At 71.6% G+C, this 11,202-nt stretch overlaps 2 protein-coding genes across 2 annotated transcripts; one reads left to right on the top strand and one right to left on the bottom strand.

Moving 5' to 3' along the window:
* Window positions 1–1,153: 1,153 nt before the first annotated feature.
* TMEM187 (transmembrane protein 187) lies at window positions 1,154–2,048 on the top strand. Its single transcript, XM_054014958.1, has one exon. The coding sequence runs from the start codon at window positions 1,216–1,218 to the stop codon at window positions 2,041–2,043; it is 828 nt and encodes a 275-aa protein (XP_053870933.1). The 5' UTR covers window positions 1,154–1,215; the 3' UTR covers window positions 2,044–2,048.
* Window positions 2,049–2,274: 226 nt separating this feature from the next.
* IRAK1 (interleukin 1 receptor associated kinase 1) lies at window positions 2,275–10,445 on the bottom strand. The gene is made up of 14 exons (XM_054014959.1): window positions 10,269–10,445; window positions 9,249–9,416; window positions 8,785–8,925; window positions 8,533–8,639; window positions 8,163–8,345; window positions 7,878–7,942; window positions 7,303–7,417; window positions 6,596–6,711; window positions 6,091–6,298; window positions 5,437–5,505; window positions 4,386–4,631; window positions 4,095–4,248; window positions 2,857–2,985; window positions 2,275–2,741 (listed from the first exon to the last, which is right to left on the bottom strand). Exons 1-14 carry the CDS (start codon window positions 10,393–10,395, stop codon window positions 2,695–2,697), a joined length of 1,875 nt encoding a protein of 624 aa, XP_053870934.1. The 5' UTR covers window positions 10,396–10,445; the 3' UTR covers window positions 2,275–2,694.
* Window positions 10,446–11,202: the final 757 nt, after the last annotated feature.

The following is an 11,202-nucleotide window of genomic DNA, read 5'->3' as shown; positions in this document are numbered from 1 at the left end:
CCACCCTGGCCATGGCCATGAGTGGGGGGGGCTCAGGCCCGGACGGGCGGCTGCAGGTCCTGGCTGGAGGGATGGGGGCCCCCCGGTCGGTGTCCATGGGTCCGGGTTGGGGAGTTGGCTGCGGGGAGGGGGGGCAGGGGACACATCCCCAGTGCTGGCCCCGCAGCCCCCCTGAATCCCTGACCCATGGGCCGCCCCACATGCCCCCTCTGGTGCCACCAGCCGCATCCAACGCCTCTGTCCCACCCCCCCACCCCGTGTGCCCCCCATGCCAGAAGGATGGGGAAGGGTCAGGGATGGCTGATGGCAGGGGAGGGGCTCAGCCGGGCCCCCCAGTAACAAGTCAGAAGTTCTTTCCAAAGAGAGTCTCTCCCCCCCCCCCCAGCACGGGGGGGGGGGAGCTCTCTGGTAACCACGGCAACCGCCCCAACCAGAGCGTCAGTGGGGGCACGCAGCGCTGGGGACTCAGGGGGCTGCGGGTCGGGAGTGAGGGGCACTGCAGGGCTGGGGGGAGGGGCACTGGCAGGGGCTGCGGGTCGGGAGTGAGGGGCACTGCAGGGCTGGGGGGAGGGGCACTGGCAGGGGGCTGCAGGTCGGGAATGAGGAGCACTGCAGGGCTGGGGGGAGTGTCACTGGTAGGGGCTGCCGGTCGAGAGTGAGGGGCACTGCAGGGCTGGGGGGGAGGGGCACTGCAAGGGCTGCGAGTCGGGAGTGAGGGCCACTGCAGGGCTGGGGGGAGGGGCACTGGCAGGGGCTGCGGGTCGGGAGTGAGGGGCACTGCAGGGCTGGGGGGAGGGGCACTGGCAGGGGCTGCGGGTCGGGAATGAGGAGCACTGCAGGGCTGGGGGGAGGGGCACTGGCAGGGGCTGCGGGTCGGGAATGAGGAGCACTGCAGGGCTGGGGGGAGGGGCACTGGCAGGGGGCTGCAGGTCGGGAGTGAGGGGCACTGCAGGGCTGGGGGGAGTGTCACTGGTAGGGGCTGCGGGTCGGGAGTGAGGGGCACCGGCAGGGCTGGGGGGAGGGGCACTGGCAGGGGCTGCAGGTCGGGAGTGAGGGGCACTGCAGGGCTGGGGGGAGGGGCACTGGCAGGCCGGCACAGATGTTTGGCACTGCAGCGGTTAAGGCAGCTGGGGGCGGGAACAGGGCCCAGCCAATCACTGCACTGCCTTGGCCCGGCGTGGGGCGTGGAGGTGGCTGGGGGTGCCAGGCCCGGCCATGGGGCCCGAGGACCGTGCTGCGCTGCTACACGTGTCCGGGGCCGGCGCTCTGTGCCTGGCCGTGGTGGCCGCGGGTGCCCTGGATCGGGTGGCCGTGGAGGTGGGGTATGGCTACTACGCGGAGCCCCCCGTCCCCTGGCTGCCCCCCGCCCTGGCCATGCCCTGCAACTCGCTGGTGAACCTGGGCTACACGGCGCTGGGCTGGCGCTGGTTCCCCCAGGCTGGCCATGGGCCCCGCCGCTACCTGCAGGCCGTCTTCGCCCTGATGGCCCTGGCCTACGGCCCAGTGCAGTGGGCCCGGCTCTGGACCCAGCACCCCCGGGCAGCCGTGCTGGACCAGTGGGTCACCCTGCCCATCTTCGCCTGGGCCGGGCTCTGGTGCCACTGCCTGGTGGAGGGCTGGCAGCCCGGCCGCGTGGCGCTGGCCACGGGGGCCTCCCTGCTGAGCTACGGGCTGGCGCTGGCTCACGCCCGCGGCTTCGAGGGGGCCCTGGCTGCACATGTGGCCGGCGTGGCGGGCGTGGCGTGGCGGGCACAGCGGCGCCGGGGGGACGCGGGCTCGGCCTGGACCGCGGCAGCCGGTTTCGCCGCCTGCCTGGGCTTCGTGCTGCTGAAGCTGGGAGACGCCTGGCTGGCCCAGTGGGCCCCGTTCCGGAGACTCAGCGGCCACTTCTGGTCCAAGGTGTGCGACGTGCTGCAGTTCCACTGCGCCTTCCTCTTCGCCACGCGCCTGGGGGGGGCCACCCCGCGCCCTGAGCCCCCCCTGCCCACCCGCCCCTCTCCTGGGCCAGGCCAGCGCCCCCCGCCCTCCCTCCGACCAGAATAAAGAGATTGACGTGGACGATTTCTGCACGTGCGTTACTGCAGGGGAGGCTGTGCTGGGGGGCACGGGGAGCGGGTCCTGGTGCTGCTCTTCCCGGGCAGTTAGGCCGGGGTGCTGGGGGGGGCGGGGGCTGACTAGACAGGCTGCATCCCAGCAACGGATGAGGGGTCCCCCCATAAATGGCCCCCACCCCCCAGACAGCCCCATCTTCCCCCAGAGAAACTAATGCCCAGATTAAAAATATATAAAATATTTTATTTTTCCCATTGACGGTTCTGGGACCCCACCCCCAGGAAACCAGCCGTGGGGCTCCGTCAAACACGAACCTTCACAGCTGGAAGCTGGGGGGTCTGTGTGTCCCGGACGCCTGAGTCCCATGCAGCAAGGGGGTTCCGTGTGCAGGGGAGCAGGCACCAAGGTGCTACCCCCCTTTCAGTTCAAAGGCCCCTTCCCAGACGCCTGGGTCCCATGTCCATTGCGGGGGCTGGGGGGAGGAGAGCAGGTACCATGTCTCCCCCTCCATTCAAAGTCGCCTCCCTGGACACCTGGGTCCCGGGCTCGAGGGTGGGTTCTAGCAGCCAGGAGGTGCATTTCGGGGTGGGGCTCGCCCCCCCACCGATGAGAACTTCGTCCTTCCATGTCCGTCCGTCCAGCTCAGGGCTCGAAATCGTCGCTCTCCTCGGGCAGGCGGGGGGCCGACCCTGCGGGGGAGGGGAGAGGGGTCAGAGCTGGGGGGGGCAGGGCCCCCCGGCACTGAAACAAGGAGCTGGAGGGGGGAGCTTTACCCCCCCAGCCCAGCCCCGCAGGGGGGGTTACCTGCTGGGAGCTCGGAGGCCAGCACCCCCAGGCTGTCCAGCGCCCCCTGCTGGTACAGTGCCAGCCGCTCCATGATGCGCTGCCGGGCCGGGTTGATGTGAATCGGGGGGTGTAGGGACGGGGCGACGCCTGCAGAGAGAGCAGAGGTCACCGGACCGAGGGGTCAGAGGTCACAGCGGGCAAAGGGCCATGTCACCCAGGCCAGACCCCAGCAGGAACAAACATCGGGGGGGGGGGGGGAAGAGATATCCGTGTGTGCCAGGAACACCGTGCCTCAGTTTCCCCATGTGCTGCTGCGTGTGTAACGAGGGGGTGGGAGGGGCGTTCGTTACTGCAGGGGACCAGGTGCGACCTTGCCTGGCAGCCAGGACCCCAGATACCAGCCTGGGAATGGGGGACCCAGCGACTGGTGCCCAGGAGGCCCCCCCAGCTCGGGTGCAGCCGGTTCTGGCCAGTGGGGGAAAGGGGCTGAGGGGCCCGGTTCCAGCTGGGGGGAGTGGGGGAGGGGGCAGGTGGCGTGTTTACCTGGGGCTGGGGACAGAGGGCGGCCAGGGGAGGAGATATGGGGGCTCGGCTGGAAGGGGGGGCTGGCTGGGGACCAGGACAGGCCCAGACGGCCAGGGCTGAGATGGGCCAAGCCTGTGGCCCTGAGGGCCGCCTGGGCAGGGGTCAGACACCCCCTCGCTCCCTCCCGCACCGAGCTGGGGCCGAGGATGAGGGGTGCGGGGAGTGGGGGTTCCGGACTAGGGAAGGGGATTGGGGGGAGGCCTCCAGCTGGGGCAGGCGTTTGGGGTGCGGGAGGTGTGTGAAGGAGGTTCTGGCTGGGGCCCCGAGGCGCTTGGCAGCCAGGCGGCTCTGTGCTGCCCTTGTGCCCACAGGCGCCGCCCCCACAGCTCTCACTGGTCGTGGTTCCCGGCCAATGGGAGCTGTGGAGCCGGCGCAGGCGTGGGGGCAGCACACGGAGCCAGGGCAGGCAGGGAGCCGCCAGAGCTGTGGGGGCCCCGGAGACCAGAGGAGGGGACGCCCCGAGGGGCCCACAGCAGAGCCAGACTGCTGGGGGCTCAGGGCTGTGGTCCCTGGAGGTGGGGGGGCCCAGAGAGACCAGACCCCCGGTCCCCCAAGGGCCCTATGGAGCCGAGAGCCAGTGGCAGGGAGCAAAGGTCAGGGCGAGTGGGGGTCAAAGGGCATTCTGGGGAGGACAATGGGGTCAGAAGTCACCCCACAATGACAGGACTCACCCAACCAGCTGCCCCCGTCCTCCGACAGGCTCTCATCGCTCTCCACGGGCTGGTTGGGGGGCAGCCCTGGGGCCCTGGGGAGCGAGTCCCCCCAGGGGGTCGAGGGGGGATCCCAGGGCAGAGACTTCTGCAGCCGCTCTAGGTCCTCGTACACCTGGAGGGAGAGGCAGAGCCAGGGGACCCTCAGACCTGGGGGAGAACCCAGGAGTCCTGGCTCCCACCCACCCCTGCTCTAACCCACCAGCCCCCCTCCCCTCCCAGAGCCGGGGAGAGAACCCAGGAGTCCGGTACCTGGGCCATGGGCGGGCGCCGTTTGCTGCGTTTCTGGAGGCAGCGGGTCGCCAGGCAGCCCAGCGCTGTGCCCAGCTCCTCCGGACAGGGCCCGACCCGGGAGTCCACGTGGTTCCGGAAGATCCTGGTGCCGACCCGAGTCGCCCGAGCGTCCTGGTCCAGGCCAGAGCCCGTCACCGCCACCTGCGCTCGCCCAGGACCCTCGCCGCCCTCAGCCGCCTCCTCCTCCTCCGCGACCAGATCCTTCTGCAGGAACGGGGGAGTGAGGGGCACCGTCCGGGCTTGGGGGGGCAGGGCTGGGCTAGCAGGGGCTGGGGGTCGGGAGTGAGGGGCGTCGGCAGGGCTGGGGGGCGGGGGCTGGGGGGCGGGAGTGAGGGGCGCCGGCAGGGCTGGGGGGCGGGGGCTGGGGGGTCGGGAGTGAGGGGCGTCGGCAGGGCTGGGGGGCGGGAGTGAGGGGCGTCGGCAGGGTTGGGGGGCGGGAGTGAGGGGCGTCGGCAGGGTTGGGGGGCGGGAGTGAGGGGCGTCGGCAGGGCTGGGGGGCGGGGGCTGGGGGTCGGGAGTGAGGGGCGCCAGCAGGGCTGGGGGGCAGGAGTGAGGAGCACCAGCAGGGCTGGGGGGCAGGAGCTGGGGGTCGGGAGTGAGGGGCGTCGGCAGGGCTGGGGGGCGGGGGCTAGGGGTTGGGAGTGAGGGGCACCGGCAGGGCTGGGGGTCGGGAGTGAGGGGCACCGGCAGGGCTGGGGGGCAGGGGCTGGGAGTCAGGAGTGAGGGGCGTCGGCAGGGCTGGGGGGCGGGGGCTGGGGGGCGGGAGTGAGGGGCGCCAGCAGGGCTGGGGGGCAGGGGCTGGGAGTCAGGAGTGAGGGGCGTCGGCAGGGCTGGGGGGTGGGAGTGAGGGGCGCCAGCAGGGCTGGGGGGCAGGGGCTTGGGGTTGGGAGTGAGGGGCGTCGGCAGGGCTGGGGGGCGGGGGCTAGGGGTTGGGAGTGTGGGGAGTCGGCAGGGCTGGGGGGCGGGAGTGCATGGGGAGGGGTCGGGAAGGGGGGTGTCAGCGTCTCACCAAGAACTTTGTCCGTCCACGTCCATCTGTCTCCAGGGCCCGTCTCCCCGTCAGTGTTTCCAGCAGCACCTGGGGGGCCGAGGGGGTTGCTGAGGGCTCCGGCATGGGAGGTTTGGGGGGGGGCGGGAAGGTCCCCCCCCAATGACCCTTCCCCCATCCCTTCTTTGTGCCCCAGGCTGGTTAGTCTGAGCTCTTAGGGGGAGGGGTCGAGGAGCTCCTGCTCCGTTTCCTCCCCTCATGGATACGTCACCGCCCCCCCCCAGAGAAAAACAGAGGGTCTGATCCCCTGAGGGTTTGGGGGTTATAGTGGAGGGGGCTCGGGGGGTGTCTGAGGGCAGGGGGGCACGCGGGAGCCTGGTACTCACCACCCCGTAACTGTAGGTGTCAATGGAGGGGGACAGGGCCCCGCTCTGCACGTACTCGGGGGGGAGGGGGGCACGCGGGGGGGCAGCAGGCCGTGGGGGCAGCGGGGGCATGGTACTCACCACCCCATAGCTGTAGGTGTCGATGGAGGGGGACAGGGCCCCGCTCTGCACGTACTCGGGGGGGAGGGGGGCACGCAGGGCGGTGCCGCAGGCCAGGGGGCAGCGGAGGGGCAGGGGGGCATGCGGGGGGGCAGCAGGCCGTGGGGGCACGCGGGGGCCTGGTACTCACCACCCCATAGCTGTAGGTGTCGATGGAGGGGGACAGGGCCCCGCTCTGCACGTACTCGGGGGGCAGGTAGGCCAGAGTGCCCCGCACCGTGTGGGTCCGGCCCAGGCTGGCGCTGAGCCCCCCACTCCCCGCCCGGCCCCGCCCGGCCCGTGCCAGCCCGAAGTCGCTCAGCCGGGGGCGCAGCGCCCCGTCCAGCAGGATGTTAGAGCTGGGGAGGGGGACACGGGGTGAGACCGGGCCCCTGGAACCCCCCCCAGCTCCACCCCCTACCCCCCCACTGCCCCAGCCCCCCCACTGCCCCCAAAGACATCCCCTCACCCCACATCCCCAGCTCCGCCCCTACCTCCCACTGCCCCAGAGCCCCCCCACATCCCCAGCCCCCCAGCTCCGCCCCTACCCCCTGCTGCCCCAGAGCCCCCCCGCCGACCCCAGAGCCATCCCCTCACCCCACATCCCCAGCCCCCCCAGTGCCCCCAGAGCCCCCTGACCCCCCAGCCCCCCTCACCTCTTGACGTCCCCGTGGATCAGACTGGGCGTGTCCCGGTGCAGGAACTGGACAGCTCGCGCCGTCCCCACCAGCACCTCCAGCCGCTGGGCCCACGACAGGGGGGGGCACCCGCCCTGGGGGAGCAGACGGGGTGAATGGAGGAGGGGTCCCCCCACACTGGGGCGGGAGGGCCCCGTGTCCTGCTCCCCTCATGGCGAGGGAGGAGGGGGCGCAAGGCTGCGTCCCCAGCAAACGGGGCCTGGACGGGGTCAGGCCCCCGGGCAGGGCTGGGAGCCAAGCGACCCGGCTGAAGGATCCTGCATGGGGGTCCTGGCTGCTCGGCCCCCCCCTGCCCCAGCCAAGCCCCCTCCTCCCCGCCCTGGCCCAGCCCCCTCCAGCCCGGCCCAGCCCCCTCCTCTCCGGCCTAGCCCAACCTGGCTCCCCCTGCCCCAGCTCAGCCCCCTCCTCCCCGACCCCGCCCGAAACTCCCTGCTCTGCTCTCCTGACCCCCCCTCCCCCATTTACACACCCCAGGGTGGCACCAGCTCTCAGCCCCGCGGCCAGTGGGGCTCCCAGCTGAGTGCCCCCCCATCTTCACCAGCCACGGGGGATGGGGCTGGCTTGGGGGGGCAGGCTTGGAGGGGGCAGATACCGGGGGGCAGGCACTGGGGGGGACAGATACCAGGGAGACTTGGGGGGGCAGACACTGGGGAGATTGGGGGTACCTGGCCGCTCAGCCGATCCTCCAGGGACCCGTTGGGCATGAAAACGTAGACGAGGCAGAAATGGTCCCGCTCGGCACAGAACCCCCCGAACTCCACAATGTTGGGGTGCCGGAACCTGGGGGGGGCAGGCGTTAGTGGAGGAGAGTCACCCCAAATTCCTGGGGCCAGGGTGAGCGCAAAGCATTCTGGGTAGGTCCCTGGGTAGGTCCCAGGGTAGTGGCCCAACTGGAGCCCCTCACTCCCGACCCACAGCCCCGCCGGTGCCCCTCACTCCCGACCCGCAGCCCCCTGCCAGCCCAGCTCTGCCGGTGCCCCTCACTCCCGACCCGCAGCCCCCGTCCCCCAGGCCTGCCGGTGCCCCTCACTCCCGACCCACAGCCCCTGCCAGCCCAGCCCTGCCGGTGCCCCTCACTCCCGACCCGCAGCCCCCTGCCAGCCCAGCCCTGCCGGTGCCCCTCACTCCCGACCCGCAGCCCCCGTCCCCCAGCGCTGCCGGTGCCCCTCACTCCCGACCCGCAGCCCCCGTCCCCCAGGCCTGCCGGTGCCCCTCACTCCCGACCCGCAGCCCCCCTCACCGTGACAGTTTTTCCACCTCGGTGAGGAAGCTGCTCCGGATGCTACTCCAATCTAGCTCCGTGTCCTGGGGGGATGGGGAGGGGGGTTAACGAGCGTCAGGTCATCAGTCCCCCACCCCCAGGGGACACAGGGAAGGGGAGGGGGCAGAGTAGGCCCCAGCACGAGTGGGGGGCTCAAAGGATTGTGGGTACCTCCCTGGCAGGCCGGGGCTAGTGAACAGGATTGTGGGTAGGTCAGTGAGACAGGGGGACTGCAAAGGATGCTGGGTAGGGCCCCCCCCGTACCTCCTTGAGCCGCTTGATAGCGTAGTCCGTGTTGCGCAGTCGGGCGCGGTACACGCAGCCGAACCCGCCTTCCCCGACCTTGTGCTGCTCCGCGAAGCCGCCCGTGGCCTGCACCAGCTCCGCCAAGGGCCAGGCGAAGGGTTGGGGGGCGGGGCCCAGCACCTGGGGGGCAGGGCCCAAAGTCTGCAGGGGGAGAGAGACACACACACAGGGCTAGCTCAGACCCCCCCCCCCCCCACAGCCCAGGGTGCTAAGGATTCTGGGTAGGATCCAATCAGCCCCGCCCCCCCTCCCCCCCCAGTGCTGGACCCCGTTATCCATCCCTGCCCCCTACTCAGGACTCCTCCCTCCCCCCTTCCCGTGTCGGTACCTGGTCGGCAGGGGGTGCCGCGGGCGGGGGGACAGGACCCTGGGTGCTGGCGCTGAGCAGGCTGCTGGGCGGGGGGCCGGGCAGAGGCAGCGAGGGGCAGGAGGGCTCTGCGGGGGAGTGGGGAGGAGGCAGAAACAGGGAGTCCGTTAGCTCACCCGCCCCAGACTCCCCCACCCTCCCCCACCCCCAGGGAGATGGGCAGATCGAGTCAGGTCCAGGCAGCTCCCCCACTGGGGGAGGGGGTGGAGTTACCTGGCAGGGGCTGGGGGGGTGGCTTGGGGGAGTCACAGGCAATGGTCGAAGCTCTGCTGTCACCGGTGGTGGGGTGGGGGGCTGGAGGTGCCGAGGGAAGAAACGGGGGTCTCAGGACGGGGGGCTCGGAGGGAGGCTGCCCTGGGAAACAAAACAGGGGGGTTAAAGATGGGAGCGATGCACAAAAGAACCTGCCTCCACTAATCTGCCAGCCCTAAGCTTCCCCCCCAAATACCTCCAGCCCCCCATAGGGACCCTGGGATCCCACCACCCCGAGCCCAGGGCTGGGCTGGCAGGGGCTGCGGGTCAGGAGTGAGGGGCGCCGGCGGGGCTGGGGGGCAGGGCTGGGCTAGCAGGGGCTGTGGGTCGGGAGTGAGGGGCGCCAGCGGGGTCAGGAGTGAGGGGCACCGGCAGGGCTGTGGGGCAGCCGTGGGGCAGCCATGGGGCAGCCGTGGGGCGCTCACAGCTGGCCAGGAGGTCGCGAGCCCGGTACAGCTCCAGCTCGTCCAGCAGTGCTAGCAGCTCCCCGACTCGGGCGTTTCGGTTCATCCAGGCCCAGAGCAGTCGCTGGGTCCGTCCGTCCGTCCGCTCGCACAGACGCAGCTCGACCTGGTCCCGTGCGATCCGCGAGGCTGGGGGGAAGGGGAGATGTCAGCCCCATGCAGGGCCCCCCAGTCTGCCCCACGGCGCCGCCTCCCGCCTCCACTGAGCCACCCCTTCCCGCCCGGTGCCCCCGTCACACCCCATAGCTCAGCCCCCTTACCCGCCATCTTTCCCAGCCCCACATTTCTGTCTGCCCCGTCCCCCATCCAGATCCCCGCCCCCCAGCACGGCCCAGCATCCCCCAGTCCCTCCGTCGGTGCCCCCCAAGGTCCCCTGTCGTCCCCAGCCCCCACCAGTGCCTCCCAATCCCTTCCCCAGCCCCCACCAGGCTACCCCGGCCCCTCCCCCCAACCAGGCTACCCCGGCCCCTCCCCCCAGCACACACCAGGGTACCCCGCCCCCCCCACCAGGGTACCCCGGCCCCTCCCCCCAGCACACGCCAGGCTACCCCGGCCCCTCCCCCACCAGGGTACCCCGGCCCCTCCCCCCAGCACACGCCAGGCTACCCCGGCCCCTCCCCCACCAGGGTACCCCGGCCCCTCCCCCCAGCACACGCCAGGCTACCCCGGCCCCTCCCCCACCAGGGTACCCCGGCCCCTCCCCCCAGCACACGCCAGGCTACCCCGGCCCCCCCACCAGGGTACCCCGGCCCCTCCCCCCAGCACACACCAGGGTACCCCGGCCCCTCCCCCCAGCACACACCAGGGTACCCCGGCCCCTCCCCCACCAGGGTACCCCGGCCCCTCCCCCCAGCACACACCAGGGTACCCCGGCCCCTCCCCCCAGCACACACCAGGGTACCCCGGCCCCTCCCCCCAGCACACACCAGGGTACCCCGGCCCCTCCCCCACCAGGCTACCCCGCCCCCCGGCTCCCTGTACCGAAGCGCTCCCAGTCCGCCCGGCCCAGCGCGTCCATCAGGCGGCAGAGGCCACAGACCAGCCAGGCCGGGAGCTCGTAGAGGAACCGCCCCGAGCCGGAGCCGGACCCCGAGCCGGTACCGGCCATGCCCCACTCGCCGGGCACTTCCCCTTTAAGATAGAACTTTTAAATTCCGGATGCGCATGCGCGCCGCGCAGAGCGGCCGCCTTTCGACGCCATCTTGGGAGTGGTAGATTCTACCCAGAGAGCGATGTGCCGCCATGTTGGGTGTGGCGGAGTCCCCAGCCAGGCCCATTGCGTCGACTGTAGCGCCGCCATGTTGAGTGTGGCTGGTCCCCACTCCGCACAACCAGCTGAGAGTGTGTGGCGCCGCCATCTTGAGTGTGGGAGGGAGCCAGGCTGCAGCAAGGCATTATGGGAGAGGGAGGGACTAGGGGAGGGGCTCTGGCAGGGGGAGGGCGGGGTTATGGGGAAGGGAGGGGCTGTCGGGGAGCAGAGAGGGACAAGGGGAGGGACCACGACAGTGGGCGGGGCTATGGAAGGGGCGGGGCTATGGGAAGAGATTATGGGCAGGTGGAATCAAGGAGGGGCGGGGTCTGTGGGGGAGGGGATTAGGGGCGGGGCGGTGTCTGTGGGGAGGGACGGGGTGTGGGGCGGTGTCTGTGGGGAGGGACGGGGTGTGGGGCGGTGTCTGTGGGGAGGGACGGGGTGTGGGGCGGTGTCTGTGGGGAAGGGATTAGGGGAGGGGCGGTGTCTGTGGGGAGGGACGGGGTGTGGGGCGGTGTCTGTGGGGAAGGGATTAGGGGAGGGGCGGTGTCTGTGGGGAGGGACGGGGTGTGGGGCGGTGTCTGTGGGGAAGGGATTAGGGGAGGGGCGGTGTCAGTGGGAAGGGGCGGGGTGTGGGGCGGTGTCTGTGGGGAAGGGATTAGGGGA

Source organism: Malaclemys terrapin (assembly GCF_027887155.1).
Source record: "Malaclemys terrapin pileata isolate rMalTer1 chromosome 20 unlocalized genomic scaffold, rMalTer1.hap1 SUPER_20_unloc_1, whole genome shotgun sequence".
NCBI classification, from domain to species: domain Eukaryota; kingdom Metazoa; phylum Chordata; order Testudines; family Emydidae; genus Malaclemys; species Malaclemys terrapin.
Note: the sequence above shows the minus strand (reverse complement) of the source record. Positions and strands in the feature narration are given on the sequence as shown.